The 16,971-nt window shown below is 43.8% G+C and overlaps 1 protein-coding gene across 2 annotated transcripts in view; it reads right to left on the bottom strand.

Annotated features, from left to right (window-relative positions):
• CAMKMT (calmodulin-lysine N-methyltransferase) overlaps positions 1 to 16,971 on the bottom strand; it is a 594,578-nt gene that overhangs the window by 203,267 nt on the left and 374,340 nt on the right. For both annotated transcript variants that reach the window (XM_068233025.1, XM_068233024.1), the window contains exons 4-5: positions 14,241 to 14,301; positions 958 to 1,012 (exon numbers count right to left, since the gene is read on the bottom strand). In XM_068233025.1, coding sequence (XP_068089126.1) covers positions 958 to 1,012; positions 14,241 to 14,301 — 116 coding nt within the window. The remainder of the gene's footprint in view (positions 1 to 957; positions 1,013 to 14,240; positions 14,302 to 16,971) is intronic.

The following is a 16,971-nucleotide window of genomic DNA, read 5'->3' as shown; positions in this document are numbered from 1 at the left end:
TCTTTCCATTTGCGGGAGTCTCTATCTTGCTATCATTCTGTTGGGTAATTGCATTGTGACAGCAGATGATGGTATTCCGAGAGGCTTTCATTTGCGGGATCTGTTTATCTAGTGGAACCATCACACAAGGCCTGTCATTCTGCCTTTCAGCCTGTTTCTGTCTGGCTGCCTGATGCCCTTCATATAACTTTGCGTTGCCGGCGGATGGCTTTGTGAGGGTAATTTTTTTTTCTTTTTTTTTTCCGGTTGTGTGAGCCTGACATGCTCCCGCATTGGGCCATAACCTCAACACAATGTATAAAGACGACAGGTTTGTCAAACGCCAATCAGTGTAACAATATGCTTTTTATATGCCGGGCGTACGGAAACTTGTTGAACGCGTCGGGGGCTGCGGCGTAATATCTCCTGAATGCCTCGACTCGCCGGATGAAGAATGGCCACCGATGCCCCCTGAATGTCCGACCTCGTTCAAAAGAATCTAATTACAGCGAGCTCTGGATCATGTTTGTTGGTGTAATAATAAAGGCAAAACATTAGCAGCTATATCATGGTGCTCCAACTGTGATCCGTCATTTGCTATTTCTGTATTTTTAGCAAATGGGACTATAATCTGGAAAGGGGGTGGGGGGGTGTGGAAAAAAAAACAGAGAGAAAGGAAGGAGGGAAAGGAATAAAAAAAAAAAGATTCAGCAAGGACAAGACGTAACATATTGTGAATTGGAATGTCACAACAAGAGATATTGACTACACTCAAGGAAAAAGCGTTCTGCTCTCCGAAGGCAACCATAAAATCAATACTCTAGGAAAAGCAGAGCAGCTAGGAAGGTCTCTGAAGGCTTGGGCTTGAACGCAGCTGATGCTGTTCACAGTCCCCTGAACCAGCGGTCGGAGGCAAGAGGAACGGTTCTCCCTTTTGTTCTGACCTGTGAATGGAACTGGAATTGAGAATAGACTTACCATAAGACCAGCCATGCATGTCATGCCACCCCCTAGCTCACACACAGCCAGGTCCCTGCAAAAGAGAAAGCAAGCTTGACAAACAAGAACTAAACGCGCACGCATATATGTTGTAACAAGTTACAATCTGTAGTAGTGATATATATATTTTTTTTTAAGTTAGCAGGAAGTTGTAGAGACGCTACCAGGAGACCCTCGTGTCTCACGGCGTTTTTGAGAATAATTATGTCAAAGGAAAGTCACAAAGCAGGCAGAGCGGTTGGGGGGTCCCTCATTAGTGTTTTCTGCATCCTTGCCACCGCTGAGCTTTAAATAGAAGAAAAATCAGAGGAGTTTTTTTTCCCCCTCTTTCTGCTCTCTCGATCTTTTGTCTTCGTCAATAGCGGTCTCTTATTAGGACTGGAACTTGCTAGAGTAACAAAATGTCATTGTTAGTATTATGAGTCCCTCCTCCTGCAAAACAATGTTTTACACTACCTCCGATGTTCAGTGTGTGAAGTCAATCAATTCCGGTACGGAGACATGTTTTAAGATGCCCCTGAAATAACTTGTTTCAGTGCACAGAAGTGCAGGACATCAACTTGCATGGAACTTGTCATCAGTACATTGGGTGTAAAGCATAACACTGAGTGCACACTTAGCAGAAACGCGGAAGACGCTGCGTTTTTGCCACTAGTCTATGGGCCGCAGGAAAAAACGCATATAAAAAGCGTATGCGTTTTCTATGCTTGCGTTTTCAAAAAGGCTGGTTTTGTTGCATGACATGCAAAAACGTATCAAAAACGCACATAATGAAACTCAATGGAAATGTAGTGGTATGCGTTTTTCATGCGTTTCTTATGCGTTTTTGTAAAAAAAATTGTTGTATTGTTCTGTGATGTATTTCCGCTTCCTGTTGTCTTCCTAGTTGAAAACGCATGAAAAATGCATACAAAGCGCATATGCGTTTTGTATACGGGAACCGCAAATACATTAAAATGCATGCAAAATGCTTGAAAAACGCAAATGAAAATACACCAAAAATGCAGCAAAAACGTGCACACACAAAAAAAATCTCCACATGACTTAAAACGCAGCCTTTCATGTTATGTTATGTGTGCACCTTCCTAAAAGTGTTCGCACACTTGTGCTTAAAGGGGCACTATGGCAAAAAAATTGTAAAAATTAAAATATGTGCAAACATATACAAATAAGAAGTACGTTTTTTCCAGAGTAAAATGAGCCATAAATTACTTTTCTCCTATGTTGCTGTCACTTACAGTAGGTAGCAGAAATCTGACTGAAGCAACAGGTTTTGGACTAGTCCATCTCTTCATAGGGGATTCTAAGCAAGGCTTTTATTTTTTATAAAGATATTCCGTAAAAAGGATTTAAACAATGATGCTGGCCAGCTTCCCTGCTCCCTACACAGTTTTTTGGCATTTGGACAGAGTAACTGCCATTCACTAAATGCTTTTCAAAATAAATAAATCCCTGAGAGTCCCCCCATGAAGAGTTGGACTAGTCCAAAACCTGTCACTTCTGTCAGATTTCTACTACCTACTGTAAGTGACAGCAACATAGGAGAAAAGTAATTTATGGCTCATTTTACTCTAGAGAAATCATACTTCTTATTTGTCTGTTTGCACATATTTTAAATTTTATAATTTTCGCCATAGTGCCCCTTTATAAAAAAAACCTGAAGTGGAAATAAACCAATGAGATAAATAATTCTATTTACAGTCGTGCACCTAAATAGGACTTTCCTGGAATCACATGACCTTTTCTTTGTACTTAAAGGGAGTCTGAAGTAAAAAACAAAAACAGATACTCGCCTACGATCCCCGCCTTCCACCGCTGGCTCCCTGATGGGTCAGAGACTGCTCTCTCCGAACACATTGGGCTCACTTCACTAAAGCGTGATAACACAGTTATCACGTGTTAAAGCTTTTTTAAAGCAAACCATTGTGCGCACGTGTTGCGCGTGAAAAGTTTAGCGATAGTGTGCCAATTTTTATCGTGTCGACAGCGTTGCGCTTAATGCGATAAGCGCACTTTTCACATGATAATTACGGTTAAGCAGATAGAGTTTGGTACTGAAACCAGCAATGGTGCTACGCTGATCGCGCGCAAAGTTTCAAGTGGATCGCGTGATGTGCTGTGTGCAGTGATATCAAGCGATACTGATGTTTATCATGTGGTATCCCGCCTTTGCGCACAAAGTCATTTGTTATCACGCGCAAACTTTACACGTGTGAAATCGTGCGCAAAGCTGCTTACCACAGTCGTGATAACGCTTTAGTGAATTGAACCCATTGAATCCAGCGCAGGAGACTTGGGCGCAGCCGGCGCCACCATAGCCTGTAGTAGGAATTACAGCTATAGCAGGCACAGGGAGTAACTTCGGCGCTGTCAGAAGACAGAGCTGAAGTTACTTATAAAACACAATAACTTGGCCTCCAGCAATTGCTGGAAGCTAGATTATTTCATTCCCCATCATCCATGGCGGCCTGGAGGGGGAATAGTTTTTAACACGGCCAGGAACTTGTGCAGCAGCACCAGGATCAGCCATATACCGGCTGTATCCTGCGCCCAAGTCTCCTGCGCCGATTCCTCTCGTACGCACTCTCTCTTCTGCTGGAAGCCCAAGAGCTCCCAAAGACACGCTGCTCCTTACTGCTCATGCGCGAAAATGCGAGCTCGCGCATGGGTAGACTGCTGAGGCCTCCAGCAGCGGAAGAGTAAGCAGTCTCTGACCTTCACTAATGGGGAAGTCAGCAGTGGTACGCGCGGCCTGTAGGATGAGGCTCTATAGGACCCAGAGCCTTCCCTCTCCTTAGGTGAGCATCTGTTTTTTGGTTTTTTTTTTACTTCAGATTCCATTTAACCCTCTCCAATCCGTTTTACTGATCACCCCATGCGAATCGCATGCAAATCCGCGGCAAAAAACGCATGCGTAATCGCATCCGCATGCGATTTCATCAGCGGTGGGATCCAGGCGATTCCGCACCGCAATAGTGGAAACGAGCCCTGACTTTGCAGAAACTTCCGCTAATGAGTCCTGAACTTAAACACTGCTCAGAAACCATTACTGGCTGCATTTAAAATAGAAATACAACAGTTCTGAATAAAATGCACCAGCAGCTTTCAAAGTAAATAAACTGAACTTTGGGAACTTATAATTTCTAAATGAATAATAATACTTTTGCACAAAAGAAAATATGATAATTGTATGGGTTATAAACAGTAGGAAAAAGCAAATTTTTATTGAATATTTTGTTAGAGTTTAAAACCGCAACTTGGGCTGCAACTAAGACAGTGTTTAAAGAAAACCTGTACTGAGAGAAACCTCCCCTGGGGGGTACTCACCTGGGGTGGGGGAAGCCTCCGGATCCTATCGAGGCTTCCCCCCTATCTTCCTGTGTCCCACAGCGGTCTCGCTGGGCCCCTCCGAACAGCAGGGATGTAAATATTTATATTTACCTTCCCGGCTCCAGCGCAGGCGCAGTATCGGCTCTCCGCTCGGAGATAGGCGGAAATAGCCAATCACTCTCGGGCCGCTCTACTGCGCAGGCACAAGTCTCCTGCACCTGGGTAGTACAGCGGACCTGACAAAGATCGGCTATTTTCACCTATCTCTGTGCTGAGAGCAGCGCCCCCCGCTGGAGCCAGGAAAGGTAAATAAATCAGTGCTTGTCAGGCTTGTTGAGCCAGGATTGCAGGAGACTTCGGGGAGTCAGCGCTGGATTGCCTGCAGCTACAGGGGAGGGGGAAGCCTCATTGGGACCCTGAGGCTTCCCCCTCCCGAGGTGAGTACCCCCCAGGGGAACTTTTTTTTGTTACAGGTTCTCTTTAATCTTCCTGGCGGCAAGCCCGAGCTGAGCTCGGGCTATTGCCGCCGGAAGGCACCGCTCAGGCCCCGCTGGGCCGATTTGCATAATTTTTTTTTGCTGCGTGCAGTGCCCGGTCGCCGTGCTAGCTGCGTGCAGTGCCCGGTCGCCGCCGCTACCCGCCGATCCGCCGCTATCCGTCGCGCCGCAGCCGCCCCCCCCCCCCCCCCAGACCCTGTGCGCTGCCTGGCCAATCATTGCCAGGCAGCTCTATGGGGTGGATAGGAATCCCCTTTGACGTCACGACGTCGATGACGTCGGTGACGTCGGTGACGTCATCCCGCCCCGTCGCCATGGCGACGGGGGAAGCCCTCCAGGAGATCCCGTTCTTTGAACGGGATCTCCTGATCGCCGATCGCTGGAGGCGATCGGAGGGGCTGGGGGGATGCCGCTGAGCAGCGGCTATCATGTAGCGAGACTTTGTCTCGCTACATGAAAAAAAAATAAATAAAAAAAAAAAGATTTGCTGCCCCCTGGCGATTTTTTAGCAAACCGCCAGGAGGGTTAAGACTGAGATGGATTGAGTTTGACACCTCTGATCTAGAGATTGGTGGGGTGGAGACAAGTGAGAGGATGAAGAGGTTTAAAGGGGAACTGAAGTGAGAGGTATACGGAGGCTGCCATATTTATTTTCTTTTAATCAATACCAGTTGCCAGGCAGCCCTGCTGATCTTCTGCCTCTAATACTATTAGCCATAGCCCCTGAACAAGCATGCAGCAGATCAGGTGTTTCTGACATTAATGTCAGATCTGACAAGATTAGCTGCATGCTTGTTTCTGGTGTTATTCAGATACTACGGCAGAGAAATGGTGCGTACACACATGCGACTATAGTCGTTTGAAATGATCGTTCCCAGATCATTTCAAACGACGATCGTTTAAAAATAACAGCCAACGATCATTAAGTCAAACGATGGATGAGCTAGATCGTTAAAAACGAAAGATCTGTCCTGGCGGATTTTTTCCAATGACGATCGTTTGCAAAAGTAGTACATCGTTGGAAACGGTCATTCGTACTAGGCTAGACATGCGCATTTTGATATTTCTCCATGGAACTTTTAATTTTTATGCGCAAGCGCAACAGTTGCTTTACGTGATGTAAGGTTTGTTCTAACGATCAGATTTTAAAAGCGAACTTTACTTAGGTCGTTCTTTCAACAATTAAAAGTTTGTTCGTCGTTCACAACGAACGATCGTTGTCGTATGTGTGTACGTAGCTTAACAGATGAAGCAATGACATCTGACTACAAACAACAAACACAGAACATTTCTCCTGGCGGACTCAAAGCGCCAGAGCTGCAGCCACTAGGACATATTATAATTGTGTCTGAATGGGTGTGTCTTTTTAAAGTCAAACTGATGTGAGAGGGATATAGAAGCTAACATTTCTTTCCTTTTAAACTATCCTAGTTGCCTGGCTGTCCTGCCCTTTCCCTCTATTGAGTTTATCCATAGACCCTGAACAAGCATGACGATCAGAAGTTTCTAACTAAAGGGTGACTGGATTAGCTGCATGTTTGATTTAGGTTATGTGATTCAGGCACTACTGATGCCAGAAAGATCAGCAGGGCTGCCAGGCAACTGGTATTGTTTAAAAGAAAATAAATACGTCAGCCTCCATATCCTTCACACTTCAGCTTGAGCTTTAAAGGATACCCGAACTGACATGTGACATGATGAGATAGAGATGTGTATGTACAGTGCCTAGCGCACAAATAACTAGGCTGTGTTCCTTTTTTTCTTTCTCTGCCTGAAAGAGTTAAAAATCAGGTATGCAAATTACAGTTTTTGTCCAGGTCGGGACCGGGTCAGACTATCGCATAACCTTCAGGCTGTGAGCGCCATAATTACAACGCAGGAGATTTGGGTGCAGCCGGCGCCACTATAGACCGTGATAGGAAATATGGCCATAGCGACGCACAGTCAGTAACTTCGGCGCCGTCAGAAGACTGAGCTGAAGTTACTTTTAAAACACTGTAATTCTGCCACCAGCAATAGCATATTAATCCCCACTAGCCACGTGGACCTAGAGGGGAAATAGTATTTAACGCAGCCGGGAACTTGTGCAGCAGCAGGATCAGCCGTATACCGGCTGTATCCTGCGCCCAAGTCTCCCGGCCGCCAATTCATATGTATGTCTCAGGCTGGCTGCACACATAACATAATGCGAAAGGCTGCGTTGTATGTCATGTTTTATGTTAATGTTGTGTGCGTTTTTTGTGCGTTTTTGGTGCATTTGCAATGCGTTTTCAAGCGTTTCGCATGCGTTCGCAGTTTGCATATGCGTTTTCTATGCATTTTCCATATGTTTTTATATTTCCATTTATGCAAATCACTAGGAAGACAACAGGATGCGGAAATACAGCAAAAAAATTATATTTTTGGGAAAAAATGCATATAAAGATGCATGGAAAACGCATGAAAAACGCATACCATTGCGTTTCCATTGACTTTCATTATCTGTGTTTTTGCTTTGTTTATAAATATTATGCAACAAAAACTGCGTTTTTAAAAACCAAGGTTTGAAAACGCATAGAAAACGCATATGCATTTTTGTACGCGTTTTTTCCTGCGGTCCATAGACTTCCATTAACGGCAGGAACACAGCGTTTTCTGCAACGCTAGCGTTTCTGCTATGTGTACCTAACCTCAGTGATAAGGAATTGCAGCCATAAAACACTTTCCTGGCAGTAAATGGCTTCTGAGAGCAGGAAAAAGATAAAAGGACCAATAGTTCATAGATTTTAGCTCTCGCATACTTCAATAAATGTGTCATTGAGAAGATGTCACGAAACAGTAAAATTGTAAAAAGTAGATTTAATTATAAAATAAAACTGTGGGATAACTAAAAAAGTCATTTTTAGAAGAAGGAGGATAGATAAAATTGTTAATTTTCACCTCGGATGTCCTTTAAGGCTGCTTTCACAGTGGGACGTTAAAGTTCCATGTTGCAGCCAGTAACGCAGCCTAACTCACAGTAATGAAAAATCAATGTGCTGTTCACAGTGCCCACGTTGCGTTACAGTGTAACACTGCACGTTCTGGGAAAGTGCTGCATGCTGTGCGTTATACTGGGCTTTAGCTGCGTTAGACTGCTTGCACATGCTCAGTGACTAGCCACATGGCTAATTAATATTCACTGCACTGTGGTGACATAACCTGGACTCCTAGTGTTGTCCGGATCATGAATGATTAGTTCATTTGATCCAGATCTTTTTTGTGAGTCGAATCATCCGGATCATCACAATGAAAGATTCGGTTCACAGTGGATGTCTGTCTGGAAGAAACAGGAACATACAGAATGTACAGTGCAGGAAAAGTCGTGTCCTGCTAGTCATTTCACTCAGTCTGCTTCCCTAGTAAAATGATTCAAATGATTTGGTTCAAAGATCCGGATCTTTTCAATGATCCGATTCGAATCATCCAAATCTTTGAAAAGATCCGGACTTCCCATCACTATCCTGGAGCGGCTGTTCTATCAGTATAGATAGAACAAAACAGCGCACCAAGAGTTGCATAACGTGGCTTAATCTGACGTCCAACTTCAACACCACCATGCGTTGCGTTAGGGGCAGGTTATGCGACCATAACGTCCCCTAAAACGCAACGTCTTGGTGTGAAAGAGGCCTAAGGGAGCGTTTTCCAGGATTTGAGCATGAGAGACAAGCTGCAGGAAATTGGTACAAGAGTTGTTCCTCTAGTAGTGACCAAAACGATTCAGCTATCAAGCAAATTTCCCCCAATCCAGGAAGGAAAAGAAACTGAGCCAATCACAGCCAATCATTTTACTAGCAGCTTATTCAAGCGGGATTCAACTCTAACATAACATTCAATCACAACGTGTTTTGTACTTTTTATTACCTATACAGTTATCATATTTTCTTTTGTGGACAAGTATTATTGTCCATTCTCAAAGTACAGTTTATCTGCTCTGAAAGCTGCCATTGTAATGTATTACATAGCTGCTGTATTTATATAATGTAATGTATCCAGTGAGAATTCGTCATCTGTGTACACTTTCTGCTTGTGCTTAGCTGAAGCACTGTCAGGAATGTTTACTACTAATAGTAGGTGATAAAGAAACATAAACAAGATAATGGCCTTGATTCACTAAAGTGAAGAGCCCCTTAGCACATGCAAACTGTCTCTTCACGCGCTAATATGCGCGTAAGAGTTTGCGGGTGTAAAGTTTTGCACGTAAAGTTTTGCGTGCAACACTTTGCGTGCAAACTAGCGTGTTAAGCAATGACTTCACGTGCTAAGGAGACTTAGCAAGCGAAGTCACAGCTTATCATGCGAACGGAGCATAGCGCCGTTCGTGCACACTGCGAAACGCTATATGCGCGCTAAAATAGCACGCGAACAGCTTTGCCCGTGCAAACTACTTAGCACCCTAGTTTGCACGTGCAAACCCTTAGCACTGGTTAGTGAATCGAGCCCCATGTCATCATTTCCTCAACTTTGGATTTAAGCTTCCCACTGAAGAAGAAAGTGCTGTGTTTAACTATTTGAATGCTGTTCTGCTACAATTTTTTTTTTCCCCGTAGTAGGTTTTATGTTGTAAAGAATCTTTTAGAGCAAAGAATAAATGCTGAGTTTCATACTACTTTAACCTCCCTGGCGGTATAATTCTTTTCAGATTTTAGGGTTTAAAAGTGGTGAAATTTTTTTGCATGCTCTTAGACCTTAAAGTAATGGTCCAAGCTAATCAGAAAAAAAAGATCCACTTACCTGGGGCTTCCTCCGGTCTTCTCTGCAGGCGCAGCCGACATCACCAAGTCGGGTTCCGGGTCAGCTTCTTCTGCGCTCCACCGTGTGGCTCATGTGGTCCCTCCGACGTCATCAGGATGGAACTGATGACGTCGGAGGGACCACGTGGCCCGCGCGGTGGAGCGCAGAAGAAGCCGACCCAGAACCCAACGTGGTGAGGTCGGCTGCGCCAGCGGAGAAGACTGGAAGCCACCGGAGCTGCGGCCAGGGCACAGGACAGCCCCAGGTAAGTGGATCTTTTTTTTTTTTTTGATTAGCTTGGATGTTTCCTTTAAAACTGCCTCCAGGAAGCCTGCAGCAGCCTTTGCACTTACCGCCCAGGGATCCAGCGCTGCAGTTCTACCTCTGTCCTCCGGGTGGCGCTGTGCTCCTATAGTGAGATTGCCGTCAAGACGACAGACGGCGATCTCACCAGAGAGTTTCAGAGGCTTTGAGGACAGGAAGAAGAATGGCTCCCGGCACTTGGATCCCGGGGGAGGTGAGTTCAATTGCATACCATGATCTGCATAGACCTCACTGGATGTCACCACGAGTCAGGCTCAGGGTTACCGCTTTGAGCTGTGGATTTCCAACCCTGAGCCTGACTCGGAGTTACTGCTAAATAGGTTAATTAACCAGAAGCTAGGCTCTCTGCCTGGAAGGAATTTCCTCCCTGCTAAAAAAAAAATGTTAAAAGAATGTTTAGCTCTCCCCTATTTCTTACCAGCACTCAGCCCTAAACCTGGCCTTTTGAATTTCTAATGGCTCCAGCACTGACACGGTACCGGATATTAAAGGTAAGAAAATATGTGGTCTGTGGTTATGGGCACTGCCCTGCATGCCAGCTAAATGATACGGTATAGTATTATGGCATAATGCTCACTAGTTCTAATGGCAGAAGAGAAGTTGAGGAAATGCCTGTAATTCTGTCTGACCTTCACAATGCACATTGATTGACTGAAGACTCACTTTTGTTTCCCAAAAATCAAAGTGTAGTAAAATGCCTTAAGTGGAAATCAGAAGGCTTTGACGTACGATAGAGCTTGCTGTGCAATATTAGTACCCGCAGGCCGTTCAGCAATCTTTCTCAAGAGCAACATGTTGTCACCTTGTACTTTCTGATTCCTGCGAGGATATTTCCTGATTTTGACCACAGCCAATCTAACGGAAACGTTATATTTACATATATACCGTATATACTCGACTATAGGCCTCTATTCACTAAGCAGTTTAGACTAGTCCACTGACGGTTTTTATAAAGACAAGGCACAATTCGTGACCTTGAGACTATACTGTGTACTCCTATCTGTTTATTGCCTGAGGAAGCGGGAACATACCCGCGAAACGCGCTGCACTGTTTGTTTTGGAGTATAATTAATAAACCTGTTGTCATAAAACTGACGGTATCTTGTCTGCTTCGGGGAGGCGAGTCCACCACCACCTCCTGAGGGATTTTAAAGAGAAACTCCAACCTAGAATTGAACTTTATCCCAATCAGTAGCTGATACCCCATTTTACATGAGAAAAATAACGCTTTTCACAAACAGACCATCAGGGGGCGCTGTATGACTGATTTTGTGCTGAAACCCCTCCCACAAGAAGCTCTGAGTACCACGGTACTCTGGGCAAACTGCCACAATGAAACAATGTTCACAGACAGGAATTAGCTGTTAACAGCTGTCTCTAACAGCCAAAACAGCTAGGAGCAGCTACATAACCTGCCCACAGTAACAATGTCACCATGTAATACATGTTAGAATGTGAATTAGGGAGAGGAAAGATTTTACAATGAGCAAACACTGACTAAATCATTTATACATAATTATGGTAAAAAATGAAGCACTTTTTTTACTACATTATTTTCACTGGAGTTCCTCTTTAAGCCTTTTAGAAACTTTTATCCTGCTGGCGCCTCTGTTCACTCTTACATTACTGATGGTTTTTAGTCTACTGATGGTTTGGTCAGTGGTATCAAAGGGGAATTTACTATTACCAAATGTTTTAAACTTGTTTTTAGACCTGGTCTAAACCATTAAGTAATTAGGTGGGTAAAGCAAGGGAAATGATCAAAAGATGCAATTCACAAACGAGTAGCTATGACTGACATCCTTCTCCTCTGATGAGCTCTCCTCTGGATACAATTAAACTTCTGCATAATTAATTCAAAAGGTTCCATCCTCACATCTAAAATACCTCACAGAAGTACTTTACCAACAGAAATCAGCTGGTCTAATCTCTGTCAGAAAAAGTGGGCGTGGTCACTCCTTGTTTGCCTTTGTGACCTGTGTAATTACTGGATGTTAGACCAGGTCTAAAAACAGGTCTAAAACATTACACCAAACCATCAGTAGACTAAAAACCATCTGTAGACTAGTCTAAACTGCTTCGTGAATTGAGGCCTATTTATGAGGGCGTGTTCACACCTAGGGCATTTTATTTTTTAAACACCCTAAAATACCTTGTGCAATTAATCCTTATGGGATAGTTCATATCAGCGCGTTTCATCTGCTTTCCGTTCACAAAGGTGCTGCCTGTACCATTTTTAGGGCGATTTTGCTACTGGAAGGTATAGGAAAAATGCAAAACGCCCACAAATCACTTTATCCGGCGATTATCCGGCAATTGCGTTCACGCTTTTAAGAATAAATACATTGTATTTATTGTTTTCCGGGTCAAAGAGTTCCCTTCTTGACTTGCGTCAGGAAGTGAAAAAAGAAATCGCTCAAAAAAATAAATAAAAAACAAGTCAAAAATCGCTGGCGTCAGCGATTTCGATTTTAGATGTGCACAAAGCCTAAGAGCGTGTTCACACAGGCTTCTGCTTAGCGTTTGCTCAAACACTGTGTTTTTTTTTTTCTTCAGGCCCTTTCACACTAGAGGGCTTTTTTGTCGTTGTAACTCCACGGCCATAGTTGGCGTTTTCCAAGGTAAAATTAAAGTCCATAGACTTTCATTTTACCTTTCACACTTAACGCTGTGTTTTGGAGCGTTGCGTTTTGAAGCTCCCAGGAGCTTTTTTAGGGCTGACCCCGGCGTTTCTCATTACAATTGATAGTAATGTGCTGCCGTTAAACCGCCTTGAAAACGCCTGCAGCCAAAACCCAGCGTTTTAGCCTTTTACTGCTGCCTGTAGTGTGAAAGAGCCCTTTAAAACTACCAGCGTTTAACAGCTAAGCTTTTAATGGCTTTCGGGAGAATGTTGCGTTTTCTGGGCTTTTGCAGGAAGTGTAGGGAAAGGCTGGGCTTTTATGCGCTGTCAGTGGCTTTTGTTGGCTTTCAAACGCCTTCTAGAAGCTGCATGCTGCTTTTGAGATGAGACGAGACGCTGGGATCAACTGTCAGGCTCCCATTTACTTGCATAGGACAGCAGTAAATGCCTAAAAACTTTACTTTCAAAACGCCGTATTTAATGCCAGCCCTACGTCTAGAAATTTACGTCTGACTCACTAAATTAAAGTATAATGGTCGACTTAAAGTTAGTAGGAACCTTTAAAAAAAAAGCCAGATACTTACCTAGGGAGAGTAAAGGCTGTGTGTCCTAATGAGCCTTCCCTCTCCTCTCTCTGTCCCCGTTCAAGCGCAGGATTCCCTGTAGCAGCATTCAACCAATTTGGTCAAATACTGCTGTCTCCACCACCGAAGGAAGGCTTCGGCAGTATTAGGGAGCTCGAGTCCTCACGCACTCGCGCGTTCGCAGTATGGAGCCACCTGTCTTCCAAAGACTTCAGAAGTTCCCCGAAGTGGGGGATTTAGACAGGGAAGCCAGCGCTGCACCAAGGGCACCGGGAGAGGCAAGGGAAGACTCTATAGGACCCAGAGTCCTCCCTCTCCTTAGGTAAGTATCTGGTTTCTTTTTTTCTTTGAAAGAGTCCCATTCACTTTATACATGAGCACACTGAGTAATGTGTGTACTGTTAGTGACATTCCCATTTGCAGCAATTTACCCAGTGGTAAGTGACACTTTTTTGGTAAAGGAAATGTCTAGAAAACACAGGTGTGAAAGTCAACAATTAACAAGACAAAGGGCAGGGGTGGGAAAATATTGGGCTATAGAAAGGGGGGTGAATAATTGCTGCACGTGGGGGCCTGGAGAAGTTGTTGGCTGCACTAAAAAGGACAGGAGGGGTTAATTGCTGCAATACTGTATGCAGTGCAATAATTAAAGTGGACCTGAACTCAAGAGAATGTCCTCTCTGCTCTAAAAGAGCCTTTAAAAAAAAAACATTTATTTGTTACAGCTGATACAAACCCTAAAATAAATCTGCAGTGTGCCTACATCCTGATTCATGGAAGCAGACCTATTGTTAACATCCTGTGCTTTCAAATGAGCTTATCTGCCATCTCTACCATGGCAGTCATATGACACGGGGAGAGATCAAATTACAACTTGTGATTAGACACAGATGAGGGGGAATTAGACAGGCCAAACTCTCTAAATACATACAGGGTGCATATCTCTCTGTTTTCCTTCTGTCCTGTTCAACAGTTCAGGCCCACTTTAGCCCTTCCTGGTCCCCAAGTGCAGCCATTAACTTTGCTGGGTAGACTTATACTTGAGTCAATAAAAAAAATTGCAGCTTAGGAGGGTCATATATTGAAGTCGACTTTTACACAAGGACGACTTATATTCAAGGACATATGGGGCAGTTGGTTTCATTCTCTTACCGAAACATGTACTTGTGTCTAACACAGTAGTAGGCCAGGACTTCTTCAGAGGGCCAGATGCCTGGAACAAAAAAAACAGATATGCATATTGATTAAGGGAACAGCCGCTCAGTGATCAGAAAAAAACAAAGGTACGGAAACAGATCTCTATGGAGTTACAATGAATTAGGCATTGAACACGAATAACATTTCTAATTTATACGTTTTATTTTTATTTAAAGCAAACCTGAGCCTGAAAATCACACACTTGCCTTGGGAGAGGGAAGCATCTAGATCATACATGTCAAACTCCGGCCCATGGGCCAAATCTGGCCCTCAGAGCCATTAAATTTGGCCCTCAAGTGTTTCCCCACTTTGCATTATGTTTAGCCTTTCTAGACCACCAGGGAAGCTATACTGGAGGTGAAGCCCTCGAACACCAGGCATGTCAAATGGGGAGGTAGGGGGAAAGCACTAAACTCTAGAGAACTGAATAGGGGAGGGTGGGAGCGATTAGACACCAAGGAACTTTATAAGGGAGGTAGGTGGCCAGTAGTCATTGAGGTTGGCCCGCAACTAGGTCACAGTGTACGATTTCGGCCCACTTTGTATTTGAGTTTGACACCCCTGGTCTAGATCCTGCAGACACTTACTATAACCCTCCAGCTGATCGAGGGTGCACCTTTCTTCCGGCATAAGTGCAACCGTGTTGCAGCCGCACAACCCTGGCCAAGCCTGCACAAGCGGCTCTTGCTTACTGGGCAGGTGTGGCCATGCTCATGTTTGATGAGGCCGGCAGCCTTTATCAGGATTACCGACAAGTCCTTGCTGGTAATATTTGGTGGGTCTGAGAGCAGCAACAGGGGATCGGAGGACGCCGTGGGAAGCCCCTAAGGATCCAGAGGATTCCCTCTTCTTGGGTAAGTATGTGAATTTTTGACCAAAGCTTCGACTTGGGTACACTTTAGTACTTCAAAAGCAATCACCTGCACAGTTTTGATGTCCAATTTCAGGCACATCTGTTTTGGAAGGATATTGCCCAAGTGCTGATGTATATTTGTCAAATGAAGTTTCACAGTGGTGCGATATGAGGAGACAACCATATCTATGTACAGTTCCAATAATCCATAGATCTATACTGTGTTCCTTTTTGTTTCGCTGTTAGGGCTAAAGGTCCACAGGTCTAAGTGAGTATCTCCACAGTTCCACAATTGGACTTTAGAATAACTGCCACTGATTACTAATTAGGGTTGTAAAACGTCTGTGGCCTCAATTCTGGTAGGGTTATTATCAAACAAATTACCTCATGTGAGGCAATTTACCTCATGAGGTAATGACATTTAGCAACTCTGGTAGATTTTAGTCATGTTTTACCTCATGAGGTAAATTATGAGGTAATTCATGAGGTAATTTGCATTAATTTTACCAAAAAGAGGTATTCTCGTCGAAATTAGGGGGAGTGCTAGCACATAATTTACCTATCAGTTTAAGACCTGCCTGTACCTGGAGGTAAAGTCAATTTGTATGCATTTTGCAGTTTTTAGTGGAGTTCCTATTGCTGTTTTAGCGTCGTTCCTATTCGGGCTGTGTAATAGAAAAGAATAGTAGAAATAAAACTCCAAATATTTACTGGATTTTTTTTATAAGGTATGCCTATACATATACTTTTTATAAATTGAGGGGGGAAGATGTAATCAAATACACCTCCCCCCCCCCCCAAAAAAAAAACATCTTCCAAAGACGATCCTAACTTATGGAAGACAATAAAAGACAACTATTATTTATTTACTGCATGCTTACTGCTGAAATACCTCATGTTTTACCTCACTTTGGCTATCATTCATAAACTTGCTGGTGGTAAGGAGAACCCGTGCGGGAGAATACCGCCGTCGGTAGTTTAGCCTTCTGGGTGGTCATTCATAAAAATTGTGCCTGGTGCGATAGCAGTGCGGAGGTTTTCTGGAGAATGGTGTCGGTAGGCGGGCGGTAGGCATGCGGAAACAGAAAAGCTGCCCGATTCCCTCCATGCGCTGCTCTCTCTTCTGCTGCTTGGGAGGTCCGTCCCATTCACTTACAAGTATTCCGCAAGCTTCCCGCTACATCCAGGGGATCGGTAATCCCCTTCCGCATACCGCTATGCGGAAATGTTTATGAATGGACATTTTGCTACTTTTTCTGGATAACTGCGTATCAACACCGCACAAGGCGGTAAGTTATCACTCTGCACAGGAATGTCAGCTCCGCATGCAGAAAGAGCCTTTATGAATTGACATTTTGCAATGTGGTCGGTAAAGTCAGCGGTATTAAGCATTTCCGCATGCGGGAATGCTTTATGAATGATAGCTTATATGCATTTACTTCATGTTTTACCTCATGTTCGGAAATGGAGAAAAATCTTCCAGAATTGAAAAAAACCTGAGTACGGAGATCAAATAACAAGTTCAGTACAGTAGTTTGAGATTTGTCTGTTGAGCAGGACTAGGGCATTTATTAGTCTAGTCTACCTTATAAGTTCTTTAGGTAGACAGAAGACAACATCACTATGTTTTAAACTGTGAGTGTAGACTAGGGGCAGCACTGGCTGAATCTCTGTACTTGGACTTTCAGTTAGCAGGTCTGAATTAGATTTTTCATGCACTTTAAATAGGTATCGTTAATTTTGTGCATAAACACAGTTATGCTTCAAATAAATGACTTTTTTCCCCTCACTTCCTTTCACTGGTACTTTCATGAACCTCTATGACTTTATCGT

The sequence above is a fragment of the Hyperolius riggenbachi genome, chromosome 4 (genome assembly GCF_040937935.1).
Source record: "Hyperolius riggenbachi isolate aHypRig1 chromosome 4, aHypRig1.pri, whole genome shotgun sequence".
NCBI lineage: Eukaryota > Metazoa > Chordata > Amphibia > Anura > Hyperoliidae > Hyperolius > Hyperolius riggenbachi.
Note: the sequence above shows the minus strand (reverse complement) of the source record. Positions and strands in the feature narration are given on the sequence as shown.